This window comes from Leishmania infantum, chromosome 7 (genome assembly GCF_000002875.2).
Source record: "Leishmania infantum JPCM5 genome chromosome 7".
Lineage (NCBI taxonomy): Eukaryota > Euglenozoa > Kinetoplastea > Trypanosomatida > Trypanosomatidae > Leishmania > Leishmania infantum.
The window spans coordinates 44,701-59,500 of record NC_009391.2 but is presented as its reverse complement, the minus strand read 5'-3'; the positions used below and the strand labels follow the sequence as shown (position 1 = coordinate 59,500).

At 60.8% G+C, this 14,800-nt stretch overlaps 3 protein-coding genes and 1 pseudogene across 4 annotated transcripts; all 4 read right to left on the bottom strand.

Moving 5' to 3' along the window:
- Nucleotides 1-961: 961 nt before the first annotated feature.
- LINJ_07_0130 (putative ATP-dependent DEAD/H RNA helicase) lies at nucleotides 962-2,419 on the bottom strand (the record flags this gene model as incomplete). Its single annotated transcript, XM_001463187.1, has 1 exon — nucleotides 962-2,419. One exon carries the CDS (start codon nucleotides 2,417-2,419, stop codon nucleotides 962-964), a length of 1,458 nt encoding a protein of 485 aa, XP_001463224.1.
- Nucleotides 2,420-3,281: 862 nt separating this feature from the next.
- LINJ_07_0120 (conserved hypothetical protein) lies at nucleotides 3,282-5,252 on the bottom strand (the record flags this gene model as incomplete). Its single annotated transcript, XM_001463186.1, has 1 exon — nucleotides 3,282-5,252. One exon carries the CDS (start codon nucleotides 5,250-5,252, stop codon nucleotides 3,282-3,284), a length of 1,971 nt encoding a protein of 656 aa, XP_001463223.1.
- Nucleotides 5,253-6,430: 1,178 nt separating this feature from the next.
- On the bottom strand, nucleotides 6,431-6,988 carry LINJ_07_0110 (annotated as a pseudogene). Its single transcript has one exon. A coding segment is annotated over exon 1 (558 nt).
- Nucleotides 6,989-11,583: 4,595 nt separating this feature from the next.
- LINJ_07_0100 (hypothetical protein, unknown function) lies at nucleotides 11,584-14,352 on the bottom strand (the record flags this gene model as incomplete). Its single annotated transcript, XM_001463185.1, has 1 exon — nucleotides 11,584-14,352. The coding sequence occupies one exon, from the start codon at nucleotides 14,350-14,352 to the stop codon at nucleotides 11,584-11,586; it is 2,769 nt and encodes a 922-aa protein (XP_001463222.1).
- Nucleotides 14,353-14,800: the final 448 nt, after the last annotated feature.

The window sequence follows — 14,800 nt, the reverse complement described above, 5'->3', positions numbered from 1 at the left end:
CGCATATGCGTGAGGATGAGGTGGTGCCGGGTGGTGGCCCGGGGAGGCGATGGAGCGAGTGAGACCATAGCGCCAGCGACAAGGGCAACGAAGGCCGTGCGAGGCTGCTGTGGGCGGCACGGAAGACAAGGAGCGCGCGAGAGTGAGAGCGTGAGAGAGACAGAAACACAGAGAGCGAGGTAGAAGGAAGAAGGCAAAGCCAGACCTTGCGGAAGCGTGGGTGAAGGTGTGCGGGTGGTGGTGGTGGCGGAAGGGTGGGGGTGGGCGGTCATGTATCACCGGGTTGCTATGGTTTTTCTGTTGTATCCGTGTGTCTGCGCGTGTGTGTGTGTGCGTGCGTGTGCGTGCAGCATGCGTGTGTATGTGTGTGTGTGTGTGTGTGTAGAAGTGTCAGTGGAGAGGGGGACGGCTGCACGGGGCGAACAAGAGATGGCGCAACGGTAGGCGTGCGAGCGAGTGCAATACTCCTTTTCCAAGTCGCTCTCTCGAGCCCTCCTCTCGCATCACCTGCCGTTGAGTGATCACCGGCTGCCGCATTCCTTTCTACACCGTCCCCCTCCCTCTCCTGCAGCGATGGCGGTATGTGCAGCACATCTTCTCCAGGAGTACTATGTTCGTTTAGAGTTTGTGAGAGCGCACGCACACATGCTTCACTGCTTCGCTCGTCCTCTCCCGTTGAGCCCATTCGTGTACTTGTACCTTCGCGACTCCTGCAACCGTCCACCCCACACACACTCACCCACCGCTGGAGTTCCTGGCCGCGCTCGTGGCCTCTCGTCGTCACCACAACCACCAGCCAACACACATTAGCATAAGCGGATTTGGCAAGCTGAAGAAGACGCGAGCGAGGTGGAAGGAAAGAAGGTGGCGATGTCCGCGGCAGAGGCAGTTGCAGGCGTGGTGCGACAGCACGGGTAGCACAATGAGACACAACAGAAGAGAAAGCGGCACACACACACACTCACAGAGACAGATACACAGAGGGGATCGGGGCTAGCGATACCGTGAGAGGGCGGAAGTCCGTCAACATACCAATACGATGCACATAATCTTCGATGTTCAGTGGCATATCGTAATTCACCACCACGTCCAAGTCCTTGATATCGAGACCGCGCGCCGCCACGTCGGTGGCGACGAGGATCGCGCGCTCGTCTTTGCGGAAGCGGTCCAGTACGTAGTCGCGGCTGGACTGCAGCTTGTCACCGTGAATGGCGAGCACCGTCTGCCGCAGCGCGCGGCCAAGGCGGTCCTGCAAAATGTCGCACGACTTCTTTGTCTTCACAAAGACGAGTACGCGCTGCGGTCCGACCTGGCGAAGAATCTCCTCCATCTTCTCCTCCTTGTGATATCCCTCAACGACGAAGACGTGCTGGTGGACATCAGCGTTGGCCACAAGCTCCTCGGAGCCGATGTGTACACGGACAAAGTCCTTCTGGAAGCTGGCGGCGAGGTTTCGGATCTCGCGCGGCCACGTCGCCGAGAACATGAGCGTCTGGCGGTCTGTGCGAATCTGAGAGCAGATCTTGCGGATTTGGTCTTCGAAACCCATATCAAGCATGCGATCCGCCTCGTCGAGGGTGAGGTAGGTGACACGCAGCAGATTCGTGCAGTTCGTCTCCAGCAGGTCAATCAGGCGACCTGGCGTTGCAATGCAGACGTGCACACCGGCGCGCAGGGCGCGCTGCTGCGGCCCCTTCGGGGTGCCGCCATACACGCACGTCGTCATAATGCTCGGCACGCGCGTCAAAGCCTTGCGTGTCTCTGTCTCGATCTGCACCGCCAGTTCGCGGGTCGGGGCGAGGACGAGGGCGATGGGACCGTCGCCAGGCTGCAGCGGAGGCTGCGCCATAATGTGCAGGGCCGCGGGAATCATGAAGGCCATCGTCTTGCCAGAGCCTGTCTTGGCCACGCCGACGATGTCACGCGAGTTCAACAGGACCGGCCAGGCGACGGACTGAATCGGGGTCGGCTTCTGGAATCCGGCGTCCATGAAAGCCTGATGAATGGCATCCGGGGCAACCAGGTCGGAAAATTCGAGCATCGGCTGCGGCACGCGGTCACCGTAGATGGTGATGCTGTTCTCGCGCAGCCACGTCGCAATCTCCTCCTCGCTGCGCGGCTTCTGCGGTTTGTAGAAGTTCCATTGCGTCGCCACCTTCTGCACGGCGTCCCAGTCGATCCGGTGCAGGTTGGAGCCCAAGCCGCCGTGGCGGTCATGGTAGCGATCTCCACCGCGGCCGCCGCCGTAGCCGCCACCGTAGCCACGGCCACCACCGTAGCCGCCGCTGCGGTAGCGATCCCCGCCACGACCGCCTCCATAGCCGCCACCGTAGCCACCATCACGGGGACCGCCGTAGCCACCCTCGCCGCGGCCACCGCTGTCGCCGCCGTTGTGCTGAGCGTCGCCGTAGTCCGACATGATGCGTGTCGCACGACGTGCAGGTGTTTTGTAGTTCAAGGTGAAAGCGAGAGCAGACAGGAAAGACGGGCACACGCACGCGTTGCTTTACGTAAGCGATGTCCTTATCGTCTGTTGGCGTTTATTCTGGTTTAATCCACACGTGTGCCAGAGAAGGAGAGATACACCTCACTGCGCGTGCAGCGGGGCGTGGTGAGGAAGTGTACACGGCACATGCGGAGGGGGCCGCACGGCACGCACGCAAGAGGGCAAAGGAGAGCAGCGAAACGAATGTGGTGAGAGGGGAAGGAGACAGCATCGTGAAAGATGTACTGCTGCCGGATGGGGCAAGATGCCAGTGCTCATCTATAGAGTCGCGCACGCACGCTCGGGCCCCCACACAAGGGGAACCGCACAAGTGCCCTCCTCCCTTCGCTTTCTAGATGTTGTGGGTGGGGACGGGTGCGAAGGAAGAAAAAACGGGCGCGCGTGTCTGCGACTCACCCGTGGGCGAGACAGAGAAAGACAGGAGCCGAAGACAAAGTCGCCTGCGCGCCGTCCCTCGACCCCCCTCTCCGCCCCTTTACGCACTGATGCGATACTTTGTTTCCTCGTTTATCGTCCACCACTCCGTCGCCTGCAGCGCGCAGCACCGGGCACCCGTCCACAGCGACATGCACAAAACGACAGAGTACCACACATCACATACACACACACACACACACCTGCGCGACTCTGCGTGTGATGCGGGTGCGTGCGCTCTTAGGCTTGAAGGCACAGCACGACGAACTTAATTCGTAGACGCGAGTAGAGAGAGGGACACACACACGCACACGCACGCATGCACGCAACCACCGCCGCCTTTTTTCGCTATGGTCGCCCTCTAGTCGAAGGAAAAGTCGGAGGAAGAGCCTTGCCACTCCGGGTCGTTCCATCCACAGAAGTCCTCGCTATCAGCCAAGTTGATTGAGAAGGTGTTTGGGAAGCGCTCCGAGGTAGACGCGAGGTTGCCGGCTGCGATCGCAGCGAGGCGCGCCGCCTGCGCCTCCCTCGCTTCTCTGTGCCGCTGGCGGTTCTCCTCCTTGATCCTCATGTACTCACGCGTAGGACTGTCCAAGCGTCGATTCGCAGCAGCATCGCCCAGCGGAGCGTAGTTCCACACAAGCGGCTCCACGGTGAACTGCCCGCCGCAGATGAACAGTCCCGAGGAGTGGCTCTTGGGGTCGTAAATCGGGGACAGCCCGGGCACCTCGTCTCTCATATTCGCGGCACGCCCGGCCAAGTACGGGTGAAGCTTGCTGATGCCAACTATCGCCGTGCGTGCCGGCGCGGGTGTAGAAGCTGCTGGAGTCGCAGAAGCTGTCGTAGCCTGCAGGCCCGGAGCACCCATCGCGGAAACTTGTCCCGCTAGCGCATTGATCGGCACCGGCATCACATTATGCTGTTGGACTTGAATGGCCGTGCTGAACGTGATAGGCCCTGGAGTAGCGCCAGGTGTCGAAGGGGCTGCTCGGCTGGGTGTGCCGGGGATGGAAGAGACAGTCGGCTTTGGTGTCGCAATGCCGATGAGTTGGGCGGCAGCAGCGGAGCTGGTGCCAGTCAGCATCGCCACGGCATCTCCCGCTAATGCGGGCAGCACTGTGGGGACGGCAGCCCTCATTGAGCCGTCCGCCGCAGCAGCTCCTGGTGCGGCGGCGGCGAAACTGCTCCGTGAGGGAATGCGAGCAACACCGGCGGCGGCTTGAGCTGCCGGCGCCGCTGCTGCTTCGGCGGTCGCTGTAGCTGCTGCGGGGACGTGTGATGCCGTCACAGTGGCCGTCTCCTCACCAGTGGCAGGATCTACGCTCTCGTTGATAGCGGCGATGGCAGAGGCAGCGCTGCCAGCGCTAGCAGTGGCGGTGACGGCAGTCGGGGCGGGGGTCTCCGTTGGTTCCTGCCTGGTTGTCAGTGGTGTTGCGGCGACTGTGGGGGCGGCGACACTCGTTGCCACGCTCGCCGTCGTCGCTGTCTCCTTCTTCGCCGCCTCGCGCTTGACAGCCGCCGCCTCTTCCTCGTCCTCGAGCCTACGGTGGCCAAACTTAGCGACGGCTTTTTCCAGCATTTCTTGGTGCCGCTTGTCGCTCTTCGGGTATGTGGAGAGTGCCTGGATGAGCATTGCCTGCAGCACGTGTTGATCCTCGCGATCGACGAGCTGGCCGCCGAGGCTGAGCGCTGCGTTCATGAGCTCGACCATAATGTTCGCGAGCGTTGCCGTGATGTCCTCCTTGCCGTCCTTCTTCTTGTTCTGCTTCTTTACACCGCTGCCGTTGCCGCTTCCGCCCTTGCCCGCACTGCCGACATGGCCAGCCTTGCCCTGTCTCAGGAACGCATACGCGCCGAGGATGTAGCCGTCGACAGGTTTCTTCATAGTCTTCAGCAGCTGGACAAAGACGTCCTGATCACCGGCCAAGAGGGCGGCGTAGGCGAGCAGCTGACCGACTCGGCGAGCGCACACGCTGGGCGGATGCCGCATCATGTGTAGCGCGCACTGCACGGTGTCGATAATATGCGGGTTGCTGATGTTGAAGGAAAGTAGATCGGTGTCGCTCGCCTCGTCCAGCTTGGCGGCGATGGGACGGCTCTGCTCGAGCACTTGTGTCACCTCATCGAACTGGCTCTGTGAGGGGTGCACGTAGTCCCAGTGGCACCTCGGCCCTTCGCATGGGCGGTCGCGCTTGAAGTTGATCTTGCCCTTGATAAAACTGCAGCACCACGTGTCTGGGTAGCCGTTCAGTGGGCAGTTCAATCCGCCAATGCACGCCCTGTGCAACTGGTGCTCGCACGGGTGCCCGAAGCTGAAGAGCTGCATCGACATGGTTGCTTGCAGAGAGCAAGAGGGGGGATGGGCGCAGAAGGCAATGACCCGTGTAGGTGGCGGAGGGATATCGCACACCGCCAACGACACACAAAAACGCGATGAGCTGGCAGTGGCGATGATGATGATGAAGATGATGGATGGTGCGAGTCGGCACGTGTGCCCTGTTGCCTGCCCATTCCACACAACACACGCACACGCACAGAGCGAGCGAGCGGGAGGGAAGCTACAGCAATGTAGAGGTATTCCTAAGAGATGTGAGACGAGGAGAGGGATGCCACAAGACGCACGCGCATACGATGGGAGGGGCAAGGAGAAAGTGCGCCTCCGACGGTGTGCTTGGGTACGCCCGCTTGCTCCTGTGAGCGCAATGCTTGTGTGAGCGGGGTAAGAGGCAAGAGGAGAGTACGAAGAGAACAGAAGAGGGATGATGGTGCCTGTGCTCCGCTGCGCGTGTCTCTGTCTGTGCGTGCGCGGTGGAAGCGATGATGTTGCATCGCAGCACCAATATGGACAAGGGCACGGGTAAGCTAAAGCGGGAGGGAGGCCTCTCTCTCTGCCCCTGCCGGGCGCGCTGAGGATTCGGGCTCCTGCACCTTGCGTGCACTCTTGGCGTGCTTTCTTGTTTGCCCCGTTATCACTGGCAACGGTGGTCCAGCACCGGACAGGATCGCTCAGTAATCACATCCTGCACCGCCGTATAGCGCAAGTCTGTAAGAGTTAGAGCACGCGTGAAAGCGAGGCGGACAGGCGTGAGAAGAAGGGGAACACGAAGATGAGCCGTGCGTAAGACAAACAATCTGCTCAGCTGCCGCTGCGTCACCGGCCCTCACCGACTCGCCCCACGCCTCACCCCAGCACCTCTGCGGTGCCTACAGCGCACTGCTGGATGATGCTGCGGTTTTGTTCAACTCTCCTCCATTGAGATACGATGCGGACAACACACAGCCGTTGCGCGGCACCTCTGGAGGGGAAAGACAGCCGCGCCGGGGCGTAGAGGAGAGCTGCAGGACGTGTGAAAGCGAGAGAGAGAGAGACAATGACCTCTTTGGAAATAGTGTGCCTATCTACTCCGGCATACGTGAAAGCGCTCGTGTGTGCGCGTGTGTACTGGGCCTGAGCCGTCGCCGCCGTAGCTCCTCCTTCAGGTTCCCCTCCCCCGCCTTCTCGCACGCTTCTCAGAAGTCGTAGCAGCGCCCATTCACCTCCCAGTCCCCGTAGCGCGTCGGGTCCGGCTGCGTGCTGCCGATCACGCGGCCGGTCTCCTCGTCCACAACGTTGGTAGGGATGGCGCCGGCCTGCTTGTTGAAGAGCGACTCGGCCGACCCGAGCGACGTGGTGAAGCGCTTGATATCATCGTCTGACATGCGCTGCACCTTGAAATTAGGGTCTTCCTTGCCGAGAATGGCGAGGCGGTGGGCAAGGTATTGCTTGTCCTTTATGGCGGAGACGAAGGTGTCGCCCTCGAAGCCGATGAGCAGAGGCGCACAGCGACGGAGCATCAAGATGAACTCGAACGGGGAGCGGAAGCAGTGGAATAGGTGGCTGTGAAACAAAAGTTCAGTCCTTAGCTTTTTCGTTGGCAGGCGCAGGCTCACTCGTGGTGCGTGTGAGCGGTGGCTTGGGCAAATACGCAGATGGAGAAGATGCGCGACGTAATCGTCGGGTACCGGCGAACAAGTTCCGCGTACCACACACACACACACACACGCTCATACACAGAGGCGTGTGCGCATTCCCACACGCACACGAAAGTTCGGCAGGATGCGCAGCGATGGAAGTGGATTAGGAAGATAAGGAGAAGCGAAGATGAGGCGAGAGAGAGTTCTTACTGGAGGCCACGCTAGGTCACGGGGGCTGCGCTCGCATCCACGTGCACGTGCTGCTGCTGCTGGTGCACCTTCTCTCTCAATCGCTCGTTTCATGGCGAGTTAGCCGCACGTGCAGGGAGAGCAAGGCGCGCGCGCACACATCGACATGAAGAAAGAAACGGAAAAAAGAGGGTGATGAGGGTTGGGTTGCAGCGGCACTGTCGTGGTCGACACACACACACATAAGCCGCTAACCCTTAATTCGTCCACCCTCCGCCCATCAGCGGCGACAGCCATGCCTCACCTCGGTGTTTGTGTGTGTGTGCGTGTGTGTGCGTGGAAGGGCTATAATGGGTGAAGAGTAGAGGAGAAGGTCTGTGCGTGCGCAAGACCCCCCCCTTCACCTCCCTCTCTCTCAGACGCTCGCGTTACTTTCTCGTTGATCCTGTGTACCGCTGAGCTCCTCTTTTCGCTCTCTAGGGGTGCGCTTGCGAGCGTGCGTGTGTCGATGAAGTTGGACCTCTCCCTGAGCTGAGGTGGCGCACGCACCTGCACACGCATGCTCCCGCAAGCTATCGCCTCTCTCGCGATGGCGCTGCGCCTGCAACAAGAGCCAGCGCTCCGCGTAGACGACTATGTCCACCACCACGATGACGATAACGATAATGAAGGAAGCGTATTTTCTGGAGAGGGGCGCAGGCAGGTCCCGTGCGTGGTGACGGCGGCCTTAACGAGAGGGAAGGGGGTGAGGGCGATAAGTAAAGTGATGAGAGACACACGCATGCGATCACTATTTCAAGCACCCACCCACCCTCCCTTCCCCCTCTCCCACCACTCCCCAACGGACGAGGCGTTTGCACCATCGCGGACAACAACCGCGGAGGGCGGTGGAGGCGAAGCGGGTTTTCGGGAAGAACAGAAACCAAGCAGCGAAGCGAGGCGAGCACGGGAACGAGCACACAGCAACGCGCACACGCAGAGATGCCCATGGAGAGTGTGAGCGCCCCAACCCACCACACGCACACACCCGCCTGCTATGCCATCTCTTCCTGCCTGCCTTTCACAAGGAGCGACCAACCGTGGTGCGGATGCAACCCATTCACGGCGATCCTGAAGAGGAAGCGGGAAGAAGACATCCATCGCGTGCAGCGCGGACACGGCAAGTAAAACCAAAATGACGATGCTCGCAACGGTGAGGAGCAGAGTGGCCGGGGTGGGCGGATGAGGGAGGGCAAAAACGGAGATGGCGAGGGCGGATCCAGCGCCTTTTTCTCCTGATCGTAGTTGGTAGCAACGCCGAACGCGGGAGAGGGACCGCGGATGCACACGACGGAGAGGCAGGTGAAGAAAGTCAAGGCCGGGAGGAAGTCGTACATTGGGGGGGGGGGGGGGCAGAAGATCACGAGAGCGATGAGCACTCGGGGCGGGAGATTTGCAGTACAGCCAAGGTGATCCCTGATGATCGCAACAAAAAAAAAATTGAATGAGCCGAGTGGCAGCTTAGAATGGCGCGCAGGGCGCCGTCACGATGAAGCGAGGAGGCGAACACACAGAAGAGAGAAAGATCACGATAGATTACCGATCCGTAGCACGCATGCGGTATCGGCCAAAGGCACATCCATTCATGCATGCACCGGTACTGCCCGCACATATCGCCTGCGTCTGCGTGGGGGAGGGCATGTAGGAAGAGAGAGAAAGAGAAGGATGCACAGCGCAGCAGAGGATAACACAGACACACACACACACGCACATGCAGCTTGCAGGTTTACATGGTGTGCGTGAGACTTGGTATGCGGTTGCCTCTCTCGAGTGACACTTGTCGAACGCAGAAGAACTCAACGCGGGGGGGGGGGGGGGGGCAGCAAACACAAGAAGCGGGAGAGGCTTGTCGAAGGCACGCGTGCAGGCGTAGGCTGCAGCAGCAGTAGCAGCAGCAAGGAGAAGGAGTTGGAAAGGATGAGCAAAGAAGCACATGCAGAGACAGAGCGATACACATACGCACACACACCAGTAAATATATATGTATACATATATATACACATGAATATATATATACACGCAGAAACGATTACGAGCACGACAGAAGATGAGTCTGGACACATTACAGGGAGAGAGAGTGGGGAGTGGTGCCGCGACGAGCGAAGGCGAAAGCAGAAGAAGCACATGACTAAAACGGGTACACATACACACACGCATGCATGCACATGGGGGGGGGGACATGAATAGGATGAGTAGCGTTTGGACGCAGAGAAAGAAAGAAGAGCTAGAACACATAGACAGACACAAGCGCACGCACACGCATCTCAGCATGCCATTCCGGGCACGAGGTTGGTGCTCATGTGGGTTGCTCAGATACAGAGAAGAAATAAGAACATGTTTTGAGGTGTTTCGTGTGTGCAACGCAGGAAAAGAGACGCGGTTCCATGAGGAGGGACCAGCCAATCAAACGAAAAAAAGGAAGGGGCGCACCCTCACACCAGCCAAGCACGGATATGCACATAAACGACCAGCTGAAAGCGTGTGCAAGCCTGCCTCCAAGTATACACGTGCATGTATACGAGAGGTAAAGAGAGAGTCGAGTCGATGGTGCCTGTCATCACATCTGAAAAGAAAGAAGGTCCACCGATACACGCACATAAACACACATGCACACATGTACAAACCCATATATGTGTACATGTAACTATACATATATCCATATAGACATCCATGTACACACCCATGTATACACGTACATGCATGCATGCATGTACCTATCCATACGCAGAGACAAGCAGAGCAAGAGGACAGAGAGAAGGGAAGCGAGAAACCTACAGTCATCACCACACACACGAAGGTAAAGAAAATATACAGGAAATAGAGAATCCAGAGAGACGCAGGCACACACCGACACCCGCAGGCGCGGACGAACACGCGAAGTACATACGCATATGATGAAGTGAAGTGAAGCAGGGAAGAGTGTGAGCAGCCACATCCGCACCTCCCTGTCTCTCTACGTATATGTCGTGTTCTCGCTATCGGTTGTTGTGCGCTTTCGTGGCACGTTGCTTCCTTTCCGTTCGTTTCTGCACTCCACCAAATCGGCACGCCGATACGTGCTCACACGTGTGCATCGATAAACCGCCGCCCACGGCGGAGACGAAAGACGAAAAGGAACGAATCGCTGTCACTGTCGTCACCGTCACGTCTGCACGGAGACGCGCGACGACCGAGACAGAGAGGAGATATCCGGTGCAGCCCGCATCTACGCATCCGCACCTCCACCCGTACACGTATACACATCTGCAGGGACACACACGCATATGCAGATGAGGGCCACGCACAAGCACGTGCAGTAGACAATGCATAGACGGCCTCCGTTCAGAAGGAAGCGGGGACGGGAAGAGGCGGGGCAAGCTCGTCGAGTGAAAAGAGGTGCAGCGCAAGGCAGAAACGCACACGTGTTCGCTTCGTGTCCGCGCGCCCCCATTTCTCGGTCATACAGCGTCAGGGCCAACACCGCTCTACCCACCCCGCACCTCGTACGGCGCCTCACAGCCGCTCCCCCATCAGGCACGTCGTCATCGCTGGTGCATCCCCTCCCTCTCTCCGGGGGGTGGCTCTCAGGCGCCCGACACCAGCAGGCGGTGCGAGGGTCGGGTGTGGCATACGCTCGAGTCGCGCGGACACTTTTTGCCTATCCGATGAGAACCACAAACGCGTTCACTGCCGCCGCTCGCCCCGGCGCCACGCCGTCCGGGACCCGCCCGCCGACATCCGCAGCGACGACTCGCTCTCACTCGCCCACGTCGTAGGCGCTTGGCACGCGCACCGCCAGAAGTGGCTCGGCATTCGGCCGGGATGGGGGCGGGGAGAGGGGGCTGCTCGGCGTCCACCCAGACCGAGCTGGACACACCGGACCCGGAGATGCCACGCGCGGAGGGGTGCGCGTGCCCCCCTCCTCCGACGTCATCTGAGCAGCTCCACAGCAGAGAAAGAAACATGAAGAACTACTCAGAGAGAAACGCGCACGCACGCACTTACGGGCAGGTGTATCGGGTACGTGTCTGCGAGGGTGAGCGTGTGGATGTGCGTGTGCAGAGTCGCTCCAGCTCAACTCAGCGCGCGCCCGAGCGAAGGAAGCAATGCGAAAAAGAAGGGAGGCAAGACAGAAATGCGAGCGAAACGCCAACCCACATGCGCCGGCGTGCACCCTGCGCACACGCGCCCAAGAAACGTGAAGCGATGGTCTCCACCACACCCTTGCATGGAAGAAATATATATATTTGATGGTAAGGGGATGCGAGTGCGTGGAGGGAGGTGAGTGTGAGAGATCGGAAGGGAGGGATAGGTTCGATGTGGGATCGATCTCGCGCGCTAACGCAAACCACGCCTGGTCCCTCTCTGCCTGCTCTTGCGCTGCCGTCTCTATCTGGCTTCTTTGCCATCTGCGAGTGTACCTTCGTGTCGTCTGCAGGGGCGGTGCGTGCGTGCATGGGGTGAACCTTAGCACACATGCTTCCATTGAGGAGCGCGCACGCTCAGTACGGTCCACTCACCACCTCGATCCCCACGCGCAGGCAGCCGCTCACGAGGAAGCCGTCTTGCTCTAGCGTGAAACGGTTGATGAAGCGCAGTGGGCCCCAGCCTTTTCCAATGTAGTCCTCCTGCCAGTCCCGCACGACGTGCACAACGTCACGTGCCGGGTCCTCGTGGTACAGGATCACGCGGAAGTCGACACGGTGCTCGTGACCCTCGGTGAAGAGGTATACTCCACACTGCTCCCATGAGGCGGTGGTGTCAATGCCCACATACCATGACAGGCCGTGCGAGGTAAAGGAGCGGCTGTAGCATGGCGCCTGTCGCGACGCCATGTCGGTGATGACCCAAACAAACCGATCCACGCAGTGGCCGCTGCCCACCACCGGCGCCGCACGCGGAGGAGCGCTAGCAACTTGGGCAGGGATCGGTGCTGCTGCACCGGCAGGAAGGGCGAAGGTCGGCGCCGCCGCTGCTGTGTTGGCGCCGGACACGGAGGTCGGTGGTGCGCCAAAATGCGGTGAAGTGCACAGCGCCGTCGTGTCCACCGGCATCGGCATTGTGGCATCGTGTCCGCTGGACATGCGGTGGGCGGCAACAAGCAGCATATCGTCGGTAGCTGCGTGCCGGCGCACGTTGGTCTGCGTGGCTATCGTCGATGAACCGTGGTGCGGAGGTGGATACGGCGGCTGCGAATGCGAAAAGACAGGGAACGGGTAGTCGACCGCGGCGGATGCGCCGTGGCCAAACGGCCCCACCACTCGAGTCGGGGAGCCGCTCTCCGGCGATACTTCCTCTGGGAACGCCGTTATCGCAATGGGAGTTGCACCGCTGCTGCTGCCGCCGCCGCCGGCGATGACGAGAGCCGGTGCCAGCGCCGCTGCGGGCACATCCGCTCCATGCAAGGATAACGAGTACAGCGACACCGCCGGCTCCGAAATTCCGGCTGGTCCGCCTGTGGGCACATCGGGGAGGGCGACGGGATAATGCATGGGGCAGCGTTGCCGCAGCACCTCCACCTCCCCCTGCAAGACCCGGTACTGCTCCGTGGACGCGTCGAGGGCCTGCGAGACAAGCAGCAGGTGGTCCGCCACGCCACTCTTCAAGTGTCCCGCCATATCTACCCGTGGCATCTCCGCCGAGCAGCCGCGCTTGGCGAATGGGCACTCGATGATGATGTACGGGCACTGACGCAAATGTGCTTCAGCGTCCGACACGCATCCAGCCCACGTACATCGCGGGTGCTCCCGTCGTGCGCGTTCATCGCCCCTCGCGTCATCATTGTCCGCCTCGTCCTCCACTGCTCTGTCGCCTAGCACATGACTCGCAGACCCGAGCTGCCGCAACGCCCACTGCGATGCCCGAGAGAGCGAGGCGGGGCAGCGGCATCGCAGCGCGTTGATCTGCCGCTGCGCGCGGGCGTCGGTGTGCAGCAGCTCCACCCGGATCGGGGTTCGGTCCAGCGGGCATGTTGCAGTCCGATTTTCCTGCATCCACGATTGAAGGCAGCGACGGCAGAAAAGATGCCCGCACGCCGCTGCTGTCGGTTGCCGGCACACACACATACACACACCGCAGACGAGATCGTCCGGCGTCTGGTGAGGGTCAACGATGACCACGCCGCCGTCCATCTCGTGCGTGAGGAGACTGCCGACATCTGCGCCGCTCGCTGTTGCCGTTGACGCCTTGAGCTCTAGAGTGGTCGCTGAAGTTGAGGCGGCGGCGGAGGCAGGCGAGGTGCTCCACAGCCCAAGAGGCTTGAAGTCGGGGTTAGGGGGTGGCACGGGCCCCTGTGGTAGCATATCGCTTGGACTCGCCGGGCTGCCGGCGCTTCGAAGTGTGCGAGCCGGGTGCGTCACTGCCGCTGCCGCTCTCGGGCTTGCTGCCACAACGGTGTAGGTCGCAAGTGGAGAGGACGCGATGGTGGCCTCTATCGCCGTGGCGCTGCGAGTACTGGGGCACGAGCACGAGCGACGACCCGAGGCACTGGCAACGTCGCTCATGATTGGCGGTGGCTTGAGCCTGCGGCGGCGCTGCGCATCAGCGAGGTTGCCGCAGGTGGCGGTGCCGGTAGCTGTTGAGGCAGTCGCGTGAAGGCGAAGGGAGGTGGGGGATGACCCCTGAGGATACCCCGACGAATCACGCGATGGGCAGTCGTGTTGCGGTGTTGCAGCCGCGCTGGGCGCACCCCGCAATGGCATCTGCGCTACCCTTGCTGCAGTGCCAGTGGGACTGTGGTCGCTACGTTGCGTTCCTGAAGCAGCGGCACCGCTTGCCACCACGCACGCCGATGGGCCGAACGCGACGGCCGCAGCCAGCGAGGTCGAGGCAGCTCCACTCGTCGAACGCGCAGCCGCCTCCCACTGCTTGTGCTGCGTGGTCGGAGATGTGGAGGTCCCTGGCGGGCGATTCACCACCGCGGCCGCAAACGACGACAGCGAGCTCTGGTGTGAGTTGTTTGCCATCCTCTCAACGCCGCCCACCACATTCGGAGGCGCATTCATCCACATCGGCACGACGCAGCCGCCGACGCTGCCACGGCTCGAGCGGCTGCTCTTGCCGTTACCCTCCTGTGTGTCTGTGAAGTGGCGCCCCCTGCGAGGGCCCTGCTGGTGGTGGTGCGGACGTTGTCGCGGACGCGCCGTAGTCGAGTTCGGTCGCACAGTGGGGTCACCGCCACCGCTGCCACAGGTGTTACTGGAGGCACCTTCGCAGTCCCGCGGTACGAGATGCGACGGAGACGGCGTGCGCGCTCGACAGGAATCTCGCATTCGGGTCGAAAAAAGGGGGTGGGGGAAAGAATTTGGGGAGGGGTGGGATGATGCACCGCCGACGAGATTCGGTAGCGTGCTGCCTACCAGGGCAAAACGTCGTGCTCGAATGGTACGCACCGACACGAATGGATGCAGCCAGCCACGACCGCACGCGCACACGACGAGATATGTGGGGGAAGTGTCAGAAGAAAGACGACTGGTGGTGGTGGGGGCCGTGGTGGTGGTGGTGGTCGTCGTCGTCGTCGATGACGATGCTCAAGACAACGCCGCGTTTTGTGCTGGTGGCGGAAGAGCACCACCACAAAGACACACACGCACAACACGAAAAGGAAGCCGCAGCGGCGCCACCGCAGAGTCGCTCAACCCATCCGTCAGCCAGAGAGAAACGCGAAGGAACGAAAGGTGCGATGGAGTGTGGCTGCGGGAAAAACAAACAGGCGCGGTG